Below are 17,490 nucleotides of genomic sequence, written 5' to 3'. Positions count from 1 at the left end.
GAGGGAGGGAGGTAGGGAGGGAGGGAGGGAGGTAGGTAGGGAGGGAGGGAGGGAGGGAGGTAGGTAGGGAGGGAGGGAGGTAGGTAGGGAGGGAGGGAGGGAGGGAGGGAGGTAGGGAGGGAGGGAGGGAGGGAGGTAGGTAGGGAGGGAGGGGTTAAGGTATATGTTAAGGTAAGGGTTAAGGTTAAGGTTTGAGGTAAGGGTTGAGGCAAGGGTTAAGGTATGGGTTAAGGTAAGGGTTATGGTTTGAGGTAAGGGTTGAGGTAAGGGTTGAGGTAAGGGTTAAGGTTAAGGTTTAAGGTTAAGGGTTAAGGTTAAGGGTTAAGGTAAGGGTTAAGGTAAGGGTTAAGGTTTGGGATAGGGCTAAAACAAGTTTCTACCACTGGGATTGAACACGTGACCTTTAGCTCCAGATGGAGTAGGATAACACCACCCCAGCAAAACCCAAGCCTACTCGATGGTAATAGGGCTCACCGTTGCCCCAAGTGGACGGTTTTGAAAGGGTTTGCCTACATCCTCAGGGCATAGACAGACATCCAATTTTGAAGTGAATCCCGAGTGATCTGGCTGGATTGAGAGCTTATATAAAGAGGGAAAGCCAGGAGAGAGAGAGAAACAGAGATACGGAGGGAGAGAGAGAGCATAGAGAGAGAAAACCATGAGAGAGATGGGAGAGAAGAGAGACAGAGGGAGAGAGAGCATAGAGAGAGAAAACCATGAGAGAGAGAGAGACAGAGAGAGAGAGAGAGAGAGAGCACAGAGAGAGAAAACCATGAGAGAGATGGGAGAGGGAGAGAGACAGGGAGAGAGAGAGCACAGAGAGAGAAAACCATGAGAGAGATGGGAGAGAAGAGAGACAGGGAGAGAGAGAGCATAGAGAGAGAAAACCATGAGAGAGATGGGAGAGAGAGAGAGAGAGAGAAACAGAGAGAGAGACAGAGAGAGAGAGAGAAACAGAGAGATGAAGGGAGAGAGAGAGTACAGAGAGAGAAAACCATGAGAGAGAGAGAGAGAAACAGAGAGAGAGACAGAGAGAGAGAGAGAGAAACAGAGAGATGAAGGGAGAGAGAGAGCACAGAGAGAGAAAACCATGAGAGAGATGGGAGAGACAGAGAGTAGATAAAGAGTTAGAGAAGACAAACATAGAAGAGAAAGAAGCCACTCTGATTGTTAATTTCCTGTTTCCTGTTCTGGGTTCACAATGGCAATTCAACAATGTTCAGCTGGCTACCTCAGTAGAGTTTAGATCAGACTCAGACTCATTATCACAGTGTTTTTTACCTCAGTAGAGTTTAGACTCAGACTCATTATCACAGTGTTTTTATACCTCAGTAGAGTTTAGATCAGACTCATTATCACAGTGTTTTATACCTCAGTAGAGTTTAGACTCAGACTCATTATCACAGTGTTTTTATACCTCAGTAGAGTTTAGACTCAGACTCAGACTCATTATCACAGTGTTTTTTCAAGGCCCTCTACTATTTTCTATGTTTACCAATGACCTGCCACTGGCATTAAACAAAGCCTGTGGGTCCATGTATGCTGATGATTCAACCATATACCCATCAGCAACCACAGCTAATGGAGTCACTGAAACCCTTAACAAAGAGCTGAAGTCTGTTTTGGAATGGGTGGCCAGTAATAAACTGGTCCTGAACATCTCTAAAACTAAGAGCGTTTTATTTGGTACAAATCATTCCCTAAATTCTACATACCAGCTGAATCTGGTAATGAATGATGTGGCTGTTGAACAAGTTGAGGAGACTAAATTATCTTAGATTGTAAACTGTCGTGGTCAAAACATATATATTCAGTGGTTGTAAAGATGGGGAGAGGTCTGTCTGTAATAAAGAGATGCTCTCATTTTTTGACACCACACTCAGCAAGTTCTGCAGTCTCTAGTTTTGTCTAATCTTGATTATTGTCCAGTAGTGTGGTCCAGTGCTGCTAAGAAAGACCTAGTTAAGCTGCATCTGGCCCAGAACAGAGTGGCACGCCTTGCTCTTCATTGTAATCAGAGGGCTGATATAAATACTATACATGCCAGTCTCTCTTGGCTAAGAGTTGAGGAGAGACTGACTGCTTCATTTCTTCTTTTTATAAGAAACATCAATGTGTTGAAAATCCCATATTGTTTACATAGTGTACTTACACACAGCTCTAACACACACACTTACCCCACCAGACATGCCACCAGGGGTCTTTTCACAGTCCCCAAATCCAGAACAAATTCAAGAAAGCGTACAGTATTATATAGAGCCCTTATTGCATGAAACTTTCTTCCATCTCATATTGCTCAAATAAACAGCAAACCTGGTTTCAAAAAACAGATAAAGCAACACCTAGTGGCACAACGCCCCTCCCCTATTTGACCTAGACAGTTGGTGTGTATGTACTGATATCTAGGCTACGTGTGCCTTTACATTTGTTTTATATAGTCCTGTCTTTGAGCTGTTCTTGTCTATTGATGTTCTGTATTATGTCATGTTCCATGTTCTGTGTTTCATGTTGTGTGTTCTGTGTTGTGTGTTCTGTGTTCTGTGTTCTGTGTTTCATGTTGTGTGTTCTGTGTTCTGTGTTCTGTGTTTTGTGTTGTGTGTTGTGTGTTCTGTGTTCTGTGTTTCATGTTGTGTGTTCTGTGTTCTGTGTTTTGTGTTCTGTGTTCTGTGTTCTGTGTTCTGTGTTTCATGTTGTGTGTTCTGTGTTCTGTGTTTCATGTTGTGTGTTGTGTGTTCTGTGTTTCTGTGTTCTGTGTTTCATGTTCTGTGTTCTGTGTTCTGTGTTTCATGCTGTGTGTTGTGTGTTGTGTGTTCTGTGTGTTCTGTGTTCTGTGTTCTGTGTTCTGTGTTCTGTGTTTCATGTTGTGTGTTCTGTGTTCTGTGTTTCATGTTGTGTGTTCTGTGTTGTGTGTTTCATGTTCTGTGTTTCTGTGTTCTGTGTTCTGTGTTTCATGTTGTGTGTTCCATGTTCTGTGTTTCTGTGTTCTGTGTTTCATGTTGTGTGTTCTGTGTTCTGTGTTTCATGCTGTGTGTTGTGTGTTCTGTGTTCTGTGTTCTGTGTTCTGTTCTGTTCTGTGTTTCATGTTGTGTGTTCCATGTTCTGTGTTCTGTGTTTCATGTTGTGTGTTCTGTGTTCTGTGTTCTGTGTTCTGTGTTCTGTGTTCTGTGTTTCATGTTGTGTGTTCTGTGTTCTGTGTTCTGTGTTCTGTGTTCTGTGTTTCATGCTGTGTGTTGTGTGTTCTGTGTTCTGTGTTTCATGCTGTGTGTTGTGTGTTCTGTGTTCTGTGTGGATCCCAGGAAGAGTAGCTGCTGCTTTTGCAACAGCTACTGGGGATCCTAATAAAATCCCCAAATACCTCAGTAGAGTTTAGAGTCAGGCCCATCAACACACAGCACACACACACAGTTGCACAGGAACGCACGCACATGTACACCCACGAACGCAGGCACACACACACACACACACACACACTTTACGATACTGTCAAGAAGTCTTCTTTCATTTGAAATGTTGTTTCTTAAATCCTTTGTTGTTGTAATGAGTTCTTTACAGTCATGAGTTCTTTACAGTCATGAGTCCTTTACAGTCATGAGTTCTTTACAGTCATGAGTCCTTTACAGTCATGAGTTCTTTACAGTCATGAGTTCTTTACAGTCATGAGTCCTTTACAGTCATGAGGTCTTTACAGTCATGAGTTCTTTACAGTCATGAGTTCTTTACAGTCATGAGGTCTTTACAGTCATGAGTTCTTTACAGTCATGAGGTCTTTACAGTCATGAGTTCTTTACAGTCATGAGGTCTTTACAGTCATGAGGTCTTTACAGTCATGAGGTCTTTACAGTCATGAGTTCTTTACAGTCATGAGGTCTTTACAGTCATGAGTTCTTTACAGTCATGAGGTCTTTACAGTCATGAGGTCTTTACAGTCATGAGTTCTTTACAGTCATGAGGTCTTTACAGTCATGAGTTCTTTACAGTCATGAGGTCTTTACAGTCATGAGTTCTTTACAGTCATGAGGTCTTTACAGTCATGAGTTCTTTACAGTCATGAGTCCTTTACAGTCATGAGTTCTTTACAGTCATGAGTCCTTTACAGTCATGAGTTCTTTACAGTCATGAGGTCTTTACAGTCATGAGTTCTTTACAGTCATGAGTTCTTTACAGTCATGAGTTCTTTACAGTCATGAGTCCTTTACAGTCATGAGTTCTTTACAGTCATGAGTCCTTTACAGTCATGAGTTCTTTACAGTCATGAGTCCTTTACAGTCATGAGTTCTTTACAGTCATGAGTCCTTTACAGTCATGAGTTCTTTACAGTCATGAGTTCTTTACAGTCATGAGTTCTTTTCCCATTGTATTTTTAATAACTTGTAGAAAATACACGTTATGATACTGTCAAGAAGCATTATGACCATCCTGTGTCACTTCACTTGGGGTGGCGTTGGTAAATTCACTTGGGGTGGCGTTGGTAAATTCACTTGGGGTGGCGTTGGTAAATTCACTTGGGGTGGCGTTGGTAAATTCACTTGGGGTGGCGTTGGTAAATTCACTTGGGGTGGCGTTGGTAAATTCACTTGGGGTGGCGTTGGTAAATTCACTTGGGCTCTCTTACTGCGACTTCAGAGAACTCTCATTTGACTGTACCAGAGCGCCGAATAACTGATGAATTTACGAACGCTCAACACCCGTTGAATATGGCTGGTGTCAATAAACGTTGGGGGAAAAAAGGGGTATTTAAATTGTTGCCAGCAACACAGTTACAGTCACCAAACGCTCTGGATAACATGACAACAGCCTAACGAGCTCTGCTGGGGAGAGAAAATGGTCAGAGTGAGTTGTTCTCTCATTAGTGTCTGGAAGAAGATAGCACGCTAGCCAACGTTAGCCAGTTAGCTTGGGTGCTTGACTGCTGTTGTTAGGTCAGAACGGTCGTATCAGTCCTACTCTTCAGCCAGAGCGTCCAGACTTTACGAACAGATAATCTGACAACGCTCCGAATTGAGGAGCACTCAGAGAGCGCACTCTGGGCACACTCTGAGCACACTCTGAGCACACTCTGAGCACACTCTGAGCACACTCTTATCTGGTGTCATAACCAGCCATACAATAACTACTGTTGAAGGTTATGACACTCTTATGTAGGTGTCATAACCAGCCATACAATAACTACTGTTGTAGGTTATGTAGGTTATGACACTCTTATGTAGGCGTCATAAGCAGCCATACAATAACTACTGTTGTAGGTTATGTAGGTTTTTACACTCTTATGTAGGTGTCATAACCAGCCATACAATAACTACTGCTGTAGGTTATGACACTCTTATGTAGGTGTCATAACCAGCCATACAATAACTACTGTTGTAGGTTATGTAGGTTATGACACTCTTATGTAGGTGTCATAACCAGCCATACAATAACTACTGTTGTAGGTTAGGTTATGACACTCTTATGTAGGTGTCATAACCAGCCATACAATAACTACTGTTGTAGGTTATGTAGGTTATGACACTCTTATGTAGGTGTCATAACCAGCCATACAATAACTACTGTTGTAGGTTATGTAGGTTATGACACTCTTATGTAGGTGTCATAACCAGCCATACAATAACTACTGTTGTAGGTTATGTAGGTTATGACACTCTTATGTAGGTGGTCATAACCAGCCATAGATTCTCCCGCAGGTTTTTACGCAAACAAGAATGACATGACACCTTGAGTGGCAGGGTAGCCTAGTGGTTAGAGTGTTGGACTAGTAACCGAAAGGTTGCAAGTTCAAATCCCCGAGCTGACAAGGTACAAATTTGTAATTCTGCCCCTGAACAAGGCAGTTAACCCACTGTTCCTAGGCTGTCATTGAAAATAAGAATTTGTTCTTAACTGACTTGCCTAGTTAAATAAAGTAAAGAATTTTTATTTTTTTAAGAAATGAAGAGGGGGAGAGAGAGACGAAGAGGGGGAGAGGGGGAGAGAGAGAGAGAGAAAGACAGAGAGAGACGAAGGGGGGAAAGAGAAAGAGAGAATGAGAGAGAGACGAAGAGGGGGGGAGAGAGAGGAGAGAAAGACAGAGAGAGACGAAGAGGGGGAGAGAGAGAGAGAGAGAGACGAAGAGGGGGAGAGATAGGGGGGAGACTTTTCCAAGTTTTACTTTTGATAATTTACTACAAGGGTAAAAGTATGTTTACATTGTTGTTTTTTCTCCAATCTATATATTTCCCCATTGTTAGGTTGTTCTCTACACTACATACAGATGGGCAGCATGTATTTTAACTACTGAGTATTTTGTATACATGTATTTGAAATGTATTTAATGTATTGTATTTTAACTACTTCTGAGTATGTTGTATTGCACTGGTCTGAACAACACTCCAATATATTTTAGAACAGGATATTTTAGGAAGCTGTAATTTTTAATTTTCCAAATCATTTTTTATACCATTTCTTTAAAGCTGTTCACAACTTCGTGGCCCCCTTTCACCCTACATTGGTAACAAAAATCTGATGGCACTATGGTGTGATAAGAGCGGCTGCTACATTAACCAAATACGAAGGTGTATTTTAAAAATGAAGAATTGCAAAGCATGCTGAGTATTATTCTAATTAAGCCCCGCCCCAAAACTAAGGTGTAGGACACGTATCTGTAACCATTACTGAGAATGTTGTTGTTGTTTGTCCTACTACTTGCAAATATATTTTAAACTACAATACACATATATATTTTTTTGTTTGATACATTGATTTTATTTATTTAATTGCTCATCCCTGACTACACAAACCCGAACGAACACGTTAATATTTCACAGTCTGATTTTAAGATGATCCGTTGCCTTAGACAATGCAAGTGGAAGAGCTCCGGTATAATGGTCTTGATTGGCAGTGAACTAAGTGTGTGTCTAATTGGCACCAGGAGAGAGTTTGTCACGCGGGTAATCAGTCGTGATTCAGGAGGTACGGTACGGTAACACGACACTAGATCTGCAATCTATTTCATGTCGGAGGGGCGTGCATGTTTAAGGTGACCGCGTTTAAACTACTCAATGTAAAAGGTATACGGATGATTTTGCGGGACAATGTAGCCTACATGAATAAAATAACTAAATGTGGCAGTTGGCAAGAAAGCGAGGCCTGCGTTTTTCTTATAGAAAATGTTTTCTAAGAATCAATCATTCTTACTAAGAAATGTTATCTTTAGTAAGAAAACCTCTTATCTTCTGACGACTTTGTTTCTCTTGTTAATTAACAAACTTCAGAGAATGTATGGTTGCCGTAGAAACATTAAAACCACAGTAAAACAAGGCACTAGCCAGGATATCTTTAATTTCTACATTTTTTTGTAACTATAACAGCAGTGTTTATAGCGAGATATTGAAGCCACCTTAACCCAACACCTGGCGACTCCGTCAGTAGGTTCAGATCACTTGGCGTAATGACTAACTGTGTTATGGGTTGACTGTTGTTGTACCTTCAGTTTTTCGCTATAGAGTAGCAGCAACTAATGTGTATTTTCTCCCTCATATCTCCGGAACGTACTGGTCATGTTGTCTTTCCTCGAGACACGTCGATCTAACCTATTGTTCTCTCCTGTCTTATTTCCTCTCTCCATCTCCTCCTCTTTCCATCTCCTCCTCTTCATCCTCCTCTTTCCATCTCCTCCTCTTTCCATCTCCTCCTCTTTCCATCTCCTCCTCTTTCCATCTCCTCCTCTTTCCATCTCCTCCTCTTTCCATCTCCTCCTCTTTCCATCTCCTCCTCTTTCCATCTCCTCCTCTTTCCATCTCCTCCTCTTCATCCTCCTCTTTTTCCTCTGCTTTGCTTTTGTTGGTGGCTCCTGCAGTGACGGCACAGAAAAGCACATTGAGAGGTGAGTTGCTGGGTTGTCTCCTCCTCCGCTCTAGCTGTTCTGCTGTAGTTTCTCTATTATACCTTGTATACATTAGCTGTTCTAGAAGTCTTCTATACTAGTTACTATAGTTACTAATATACAATAGTTGTTCTACAAGTCTTCTATACTAGTTACTATAGTTACTAATATACATTAGCTGTTCTAGAAGTCTTCTATACTAGTTACTATAGTTACTAATATACAATAGTTGTTCTACAAGTCTTCTATACTAGTTACTATAGTTACTAATATACAATAGTTGTTCTACAAGTCTTCTATACTAGTTACTATAGTTACTAATATACAATAGTTGTTCTACAAGTCTTCTATACTAGTTACTATAGTTACTAATATACAATAGTTGTTCTACAAGTCTTCTATACTAGTTACTATAGTTACTAATATACAATAGTTGTTCTACAAGTCTTCTATACTAGTTACTATAGTTACTAATATACAATAGTTGTTCTACAAGTCTTCTATACTAGTTACTATAGTTACTAATATACAATAGTTGTTCTACAAGTCTTCTATACTAGTTACTATAGTTACTAATATACAATAGTTGTTCTACAAGTCTTCTATACTAGTTACTATAGTTACTAATATACAATAGTTGTTCTACAAGTCTTCTATACTAGTTACTATAGTTACTAATATACAATAGTTGTTCTACAAGTCTTCTATACTAGTTACTATAGTTACTAATATACAATAGTTGTTCTACAAGTCTTCTATACTAGTTACTATAGTTACTAATATACAATAGTTGTTCTACAAGTCTTCTATACTAGTTACTATAGTTACTAGTATACAATAGTTGTTCTACAAGTCTTCTATACTAGTTACTATAGCTACTAATATACAATAGTTGTTCTACAAGTCTTCTATACTAGTTACTATAGTTACTAATATACAATAGTTGTTCTACAAGTATTCTATACTAGTTACTATAGTTCCTAATATACGTTAGCTGTTCTAGAAGTCTTCTATACTAGTTACTGTAGTTCCTAATATATGTTAGCTGTTCTTACAAGTCTTCTATACTAGTTACTATAGTTCCTAATATACGTTAACTGTTCTAGAAGTCTTCTATACTAGTTACTATAGTTCCTAATATACGTTAACTGTTCTAGAAGTCTTCTATACTAGTTACTATAGTTCCTAATATACGTTAGCTGTTCTAGAAGTCTCCTATACTAGTTGTTAGTTGTATTTTTTGCCCTGCAGATGTTACGTTGTTAGTTATATTCTCTAGTCTGTGTTGTGAGTAGTCAGTGGTTATGTTGTTTTATCTGGGATTGTTGTTTTGTAGGTAGATGGCAATGCTGTTCTATTGATGTATTAGCATGTTGTATTATATTGTCACTAACGTAGGTGGTTGTATGCAAGTATATTCTCTCCTATGTGGGGTGAAACATTGGCTTTCTTGGAGAAATATCTGAGACACACACACACACACACACAAACAATGAGAGCGAGAGAGGGATAACCCACACATTGATGTAGTGCTGTTGCTAGAAAATGTTTTAATCTATAAAACAAAATATTTAATTAGGCAAGTCAGTTAAGAACAAATTCTTATTACAATGACTGCCTACCCCCTGGCCAAACCCTGGGACTCTCGATCACGGCCGTTCGTGATTACAGCCTGGAATCGAACCAGGGTCTGTAGGGACGCCACTAGCACTGAGATGCAGTGTCTTTAGACCGCTGTGCCACTCCGGAGCCTCCAATGGAGCCTGTATCAGTTCTCTGATCAGCATAAATCCAGACAGGCCTTTTCCTCCAATCAGAGAGGAGAACACACAAACAAACAAACAAACAAACAAACACAGTCGTTAAACAATTGAGTGAGTGGAGAGGACTTGTACTTGTCTCAGTGATCTACAGACTGTCTATTCTCCTATTAAGGAAGGAATGGATTTCCTATAGTGACGTATGAGAGTAATGATAGCAGGACCACGGTGTGTAAGTGGCGTGTGTGCAGTTTTGTGTGATTCCTAAAGCAGTGAGAAACAAGATGGTGACTATTTATAGCTCATTTGACGCTTTTGACAGATCTAACATGTGACATCACTAACAGGAAGGAGAGGCAGTCCGTAAATGAGCCTGAAGAAATTTCATATTAAATTAAAAATATATATATGTATGTATTTGTCACATGCGCCGAATACAACAGGTGTAGTAGACATTACAGTGAAATGCTGAATACAACAGGTGTAGTAGACCTTACAGTGAAATGCTGAATACAACAGGTGTAGGTAGACCTTACAGTGAAATGCTTACGCCCCTAACCAACAATGACCGCAGAGAGAAGACTATTTGACTTTTGTTTAACTAGGCAACTCAGTTAAGAACAAATTCTTATTTACAATGACAGCCTACCCGGGCCAAACACGGACAACGCTGGGCCAATTGCGTGCCGCCAAATGAGACTCCCAATCACAGCCGAATGTGCTACAGCCTGGATTTGATCCAAGAGACTGTAGTGATGCCTCTTGCACTGAGATGCAGTGCCTTAGACCACTGCGCCACTCGGGAGCCCAAATGTACTGGGCAGTATGCTCTACCCTCTGTAGTGCCTAGCGGTTGGAGGCCGGGCAGTTGCCATACCAGGCAGTGATATAACCAGTAGTTATATCTCTCGATGGTGCAGCTGTAAAACCTTTTGAGGATCTCAGGACCCATGCCAAACCTTTCCAGTCTCCTGAGGGGTAATATGTTTTGTCGTGCCCTCTTCACGACTGTCTTGGTGTGCTTGTTTGTTGGTGATGTGGACACCAAGGAACTTGAAGCTCTCAACCTGCTCCACTGCATCCCTGTCGATGAGAAGGGGGTTCGTGCTCGGTCCTCTTTTTCCTGTAGTCCACAATCATCTCCTTTGTCTTGATCACGTTGAGGGAGAGGTTGTTGTCCTGGCACCACACGGCCAGGTCTATGACCTCCTTCCTATAGGCTCTCGTTGTTGTCAGTGACAACAGTGTGTCATCAGTGACCCTGTTGTGTCATCTGCAAACTTAATGATGGTGTTGGAGTCATGCCTGACCATACAGTCATGTGTGAACAGGGAGTACAGGAGGGGACTGAGCACATACCTCTGAGGGGTCCCCTTGTTGAGGATCAGAGTGGCGGATGTGTTGTTACCTACCCTTACCACCTGGGGGGGCGGCCCGTCAGGAAGTTCAGGATCCAGTTGCAGAGGGGAGTGTTTAGTCCCAGAGTCCGTAGCTTAGTGATGAGCTTTGAGGGCATTGTGGTGTTGAACGCTGAGCTGTAGTCAGTGAACAGCATTCTCACATAGGTGTTCCTTTTGTCCAGGTGGGAAAGGGCAGTGTGGAGTGTAATAGAGATTGCATCATCTGTGGATCTGTTGGGACAGAATGCAAATTGCAGTGGGTCTATGGTTTCTGGGATAATGTTGTTGATGTGCGCCATGACCAGCCTTTCGAAGCACTTCATGGCTACAGATGTGAGTGTTATGGGTCGGTAGTCATTTAGGCAGGTTACCTTAGTGTTCTTGAGCACAGGGACTATGGTGGTCTGCTTGAAACATTTTGGTATTACAGACTCAGACAGAGAGAGGATGACAATGTCAGTGAAGAGAAGACACTTGCCAGTTGGTCAGCGCATGCTTGGAGTACACGTCCTGGTAATCCGTCTGTCCCTGCGGCCTTGTGAATGTTGACCTGTTTAAAGGTCTCACATCGGCTACGGTGAGCTTGATCACACAGTCTTTTGGAACAGCTGGTGCTCTCATGCATGTTTCAGTGTTATTTGCCTCGAAGCGAGCATAGAGGTATTTTAGCTCGTCTGGTAGGCTCGTGTATCTGGGCAGCTCGTGGCTGTGCTTCCCTTTGTATTCTGTAATAGTTTGAAAGCACTGCTACATCCGACGCGCGTCAGAGCCGGTGTAGTACGATTCGATCTTAGTCCTGCACTCTTTGCCTGTTTGATGGTTCGTCGGAAGGCATAGCGGGATTTCTTATAAGCTTCCGGGTTAGAGTCCCGCTCCTTGAAAGCGGCAGCTCTATCCTTTTTCTCAGTGTGGATGTTGCCTGTAATCCATGGCTTCTGGTTGGGGTATGTACGTACGTTCACTGTGGGGATGACGTCATCGTTGCACTTATTGATAAAGCCAGTGACTGATGTGATGTACTCCTCAATGCCATCGGAAGAATCCCGGAACATATTCCAGTCTGTGCTGCAAAACAGTCCTATAGTTTAGCATCTGCTTCATCTGACCACTTGTTTATTAACCAAGTCACTAGTGCTTCCTGCTTTAGTTGTTGCTTGTAAGCAGGAATTATGCTCAGATTTGCCAAAAGGAGGGCGAGGGAGAGCTTTGTACGCGTCTCTACGTGTGGAGTGTAAAGGTGGTCTAGAGTTTCTCTCCCCTCTGGTTGCACATTTAACATGCTGGTAGAAATGAGGTAAAACAGATTTAAGTTTCCCTGCATTGAAGTCCCCGGCCACTAGGAGCACCGCCTCTGGGTGAGCGTTTTCTTGTTTGCTTTTGGCCGTATACAGATCATTGAGTGCAGTCTTAATGTCAGCATCGTTTGTGGTGATAAACAGGCAGCTACGAAGAATATAGATGAAAACTGTCTTGGTAGATAGTGTGGTCTACAGTGTACAACCCCACACCTAGAGACTGCTATCAGTATCCTAGTATACCCCACACACCTGGAGACTGTTATCAGTATCCTAGTATTCCCCACACACCTGGAGACTGCTATCAGTATCCTAGTATACCCCACACACCTGGAGACTGTTATCAGCATCATAGTGTACCCCGCACACCTAGAGATTATCAGTATCCTAGTTTATGCTTCAAAATACACTTTACACTATTCGTAGGGCTGTTTGTATAGCTCCATGGCTAAGTGTTAAAGTCGGGGTGGAGATCCCCTTAACTCTTTGACGTGTTGGTGTTCTATCTAGCTGTACAAGTCTGTTTAATAATGCAATGCAATTAGTCTGGTAAATACACACCAAATAGACAAACAGAAGATCTGTCCCAAATGGCATCCTATTCTCTTTATAGTGCACTATTTTCAACTATTGTCCTGTAAGCCCCTTAATAGGGCCCTCAGGACTAACAGAGAATGTTTCTCAAATGGCACCCTGTTCCCTATATAGTGCACTACTTTAGACAAGAGCTACAGCATATATACTTATTATATAAGTGCACTATATAGGGAATAGTGTGCCATAGGGTTCTGGTATAAAGAAGTGCACTATATAGGGAATAGGGTGCCATAGGGTTCTGGACTAAAGAAGTGCACTATATAGGGAATAGGGTGCCATAGGGTTCTGGTCTAAAGTAGTGCACTATATAGGGAATAGGGTGCCATAGGACTCTGGTCTAAAGTAGTGCACTATATAGGGAATAGGGTTCCATAGGGCTCTGGTCTAAAGTAGTGCACTATATAGGGAATAGGGTACCATAGGGCTCTGGTCTAAAGTAGTGCACTATATAGGGAACAGGGTTTAATTTTTTTGTATAATGATTTTATTGTATCAGGATCCTCATTAGTGAGACATTAGTGTTACTAATCGTACAGGGGTCTGACACATAATGAAGAATACCTTACAGACAATTTACATACATTTAAAAACATTCACATGTAGTGTCAATCAGTTACAGATACATATCAGTACATACGCACAACATATCAGTACATACGCACAACATATCAGTACATACGCACAACATATCAGTACATACACACAACATATCAGTACATACGCACAACATATCAGTACATACACACAACATATCAGTACAACATATCAGTACATACGCACAACATATCAGTACATACGCACAACATATCAGTACATACGCACAACATATCAGTACATACGCACAACATATCAGTACATACACACAACATATCAGTACATACACACAACATATCAGTACATACACAGTACAACATATCAGTATCACAACATATCAGTACAACATATCAGCACATACGCACAACATATCAGTACATACGCACAACATATCAGTACATACGCACAACATATCAGTACATACGCACAACATATCAGTACATACGCACAACATATCAGTACATACGCACAACATATCAGTACATACGCACAACATATCAGTACAACATATCAGTACATACACACAACATATCAGAACAACATATCAGTACATACGCACAACATATCAGTACATACGCACAACATATCAGTACATACGCACAACATATCAGTACAACATATCAGTACATACACACAACATACCAGTACAACATATCAGTACATACACACAACATATCGGTACAACATATCAGTACATACACACAACATATCAGTACATACGCACAACATATCAGTACATACGCACAACATATCAGTACATACACACAACATATCAGTACAACATATCAGTACATACGTACAACATATCAGTACATACGTACAACATATCAGTACATACGTACAACATATCAGTACATACGCACAACATATCAGTACATACAGCACAACATATCAGTACATACACACAACATATCAGTACATACGCACAACATATCAGTACATACACGCAACATATCAGTACAACATATCAGTACATACGCACAACATATATCAGTACAACACATATCAGCACAACATATCAGTACATACGCACAACATATCAGTACGCACAACATATCAGTACATACGCACAACATATCAGTACATACGCACAAGTACAACATATCAGTACATATCAGTACATACGCACAACATATCAGTACATACACACAACATATCAGTACATACACACATATCAGTACATACAACATATCACACAACATATCAGTACATCACATATCATACAACATACGTACATACAGTACACAGCATATATCAGTACAACATATCAATACATACGCACAACATATCAGTACATACACACAACATATCAGTACAACATATCAGTACAACATATCAGTACATACACACAACATGTCAGTACATACACACATGTCAGTACATACACACTTGTCAGTACATACACACAACATATCAGTACATACACACATATCAGTACAACGTATCAGTACATACACACAACATACCAGTACAACATATCAGTACATACACACAACATATCGGTACAACATATCAGTACATACACACAACATATCAGTACATACGCACAACATATCAGTACATACGCACAACATATCAGTACATACACACAACATATCAGTACACATACATATCAGTACATATCAGTACAACATATCAGTACATACGTACAACATATCAGTACATACGCACAACATATCAGTACATACGCACAACATATCAGTACATACACACAACATATCAGTACATACGCACAACATATCACATACAACATATCAGTACATACACACAACATATCAGTACAACATATCAGTACATACATACACAACATATCAGTACATACGCACAACATATCAGTACATACGCACAACATATCAGTACATACACACAACATATCAGTACATACACACAACATATCAGTATCACAACATATCAGTACATACACACAACATATCAGTACATACATCAGTACACATATCAGTACATACAGCACAACATATCAGTACATACGCACAACATATCAGTACATACAGTACATACACAACATATCAGTACAACATATCAGTACATACACACAACATATCAGTACAACATATCAGTACATACGCACAACATATCAGTACATACGCACAACATATCAGTACATACACACAACATATCAGTACAACATATCAGTACATACACACCACATATCAGTACATACACACCACATATCAGTACATACACACCACATATCAGTACATACACACAACATATCAGTACATACGCACAACATATCAGTACATACGCACAACATATCAGTACATACACGCAACATATCAGTACAACATATCAGTACATACGCACAACATATCAGTACAACATATCAGTACAACATATCAGTACATACACACAACATATCAGTATATACACGCAACATATCAGTACATACACACAACATATCGGTACATACACACAACATGTCAGTACAACATATCAGTACATACACACAACATATCAGTACATACGCACAACATATCAGTACAACATACCAGTACAACATATCAGTACATACACACGTCAGTACATACACACAACATGTCAGTACATACACACAACATGTCAGTACAACATATCAGTACATACACACAGCATATCAGTACATACGCACAACATATCAGTACATATGCACAACATATCAGTACAACATATCAGTACAACATATCAGTACATACACACAACATATCAGTACAACATATCAGTACAACATATCAGTACATACACAGAACATGTCAGTACATACACACATGTCAGTACATACACACAACATATCAGTACATATACACATACACAACATATCAGTACATACACACAGTACATATCAGTACAACATATCAGTACATACACACAACATATCAGTACATACACACAACATCAGTCAGTACAACATATCAGTACATACACACAACATATCAGTACATACACACAACATATCAGTACAACATATCAGTACATATGCACAACATATCAGTACAACATATCAGTACAACATATCAGTACATACGCACAACATATCAGTACATACACACAACATATCAGTACAACATATCAGTACAACATATCAGTACATACACAGAACATGTCAGTACATACACACATGTCAGTACATACACACTTGTCAGTACATACACACAACATATCAGTACATACACACATGTCAGTACATACACACGACATGTCAGTACAACATATCAGTACAACATATCAGTACATACGCACAACATATCAGTACATACGCACAACATATCAGTACATACGCACAACATATCAGTACATACGCACAACATATCAGTACAACATATCAGTACATACGCACAACATATCAGTACAACATATCAGTACAACATATACGCACAACATATCAGTACATACACACAACATATCAGTACAACATATCAGTACAACATATCAGTACATACACACGTCAGTACATACACACAACATGTCAGTACAACATATCAGTACAACATATCAGTACATACACTCAACATGTCAGTACATACACACAACATGTCAGTACATACACACAACATGTCAGTACATACACACATGTCAGTACATACACACATGTCAGTACATACACACAACATGTCAGTACAACATATCAGTACAACATATCAGTACATATGCACAACATATCAGTACATATGCACAACATATCAGTACATATGCACAACATATCAGTACATACGCACAACATATCAGTATATACGCACAACATATCAGTACATACGCACAACATATCAGTACAACATATCAGTACATACGCACAACATATCAGTACATACACAACATATCAATACATACACAACATGGGGACACATTATAACAGGACCATTCAACTATTTCTGCTTCCAATAGATATTGACCCCTCCGTCAGTGGAGGATACCTGGTTACTCTTTAAAAGTGCTTTCCTCACCATCTTAAATAAGCATGCCCCATTCAAAAAATGTAGGACCAGGAACAG

At 40.2% G+C, this 17,490-nt stretch overlaps 1 protein-coding gene across 2 annotated transcripts in view; it reads left to right on the top strand.

Moving 5' to 3' along the window:
* The window catches only part of LOC121841693 (cell adhesion molecule 2-like), a 685,661-nt gene that overhangs the window by 423,188 nt on the left and 244,983 nt on the right, over positions 1 to 17,490 (top strand). The window contains exon 2 of one of the 2 annotated variants that reach the window (XM_042311700.1): positions 7,832 to 7,858. The exons of the other annotated variant lie outside the window; for it this stretch is intronic. Coding sequence (XP_042167634.1) covers positions 7,832 to 7,858 — 27 coding nt within the window. The remainder of the gene's footprint in view (positions 1 to 7,831; positions 7,859 to 17,490) is intronic. 2 annotated transcript variants of the gene reach the window in all.

Source organism: Oncorhynchus tshawytscha, linkage group LG33 (genome assembly GCF_018296145.1).
Source record: "Oncorhynchus tshawytscha isolate Ot180627B linkage group LG33, Otsh_v2.0, whole genome shotgun sequence".
In the NCBI taxonomy this organism is placed as follows: domain Eukaryota; kingdom Metazoa; phylum Chordata; class Actinopteri; order Salmoniformes; family Salmonidae; genus Oncorhynchus; species Oncorhynchus tshawytscha.
This window is presented reverse-complemented; position numbering and strand designations above follow the sequence as displayed.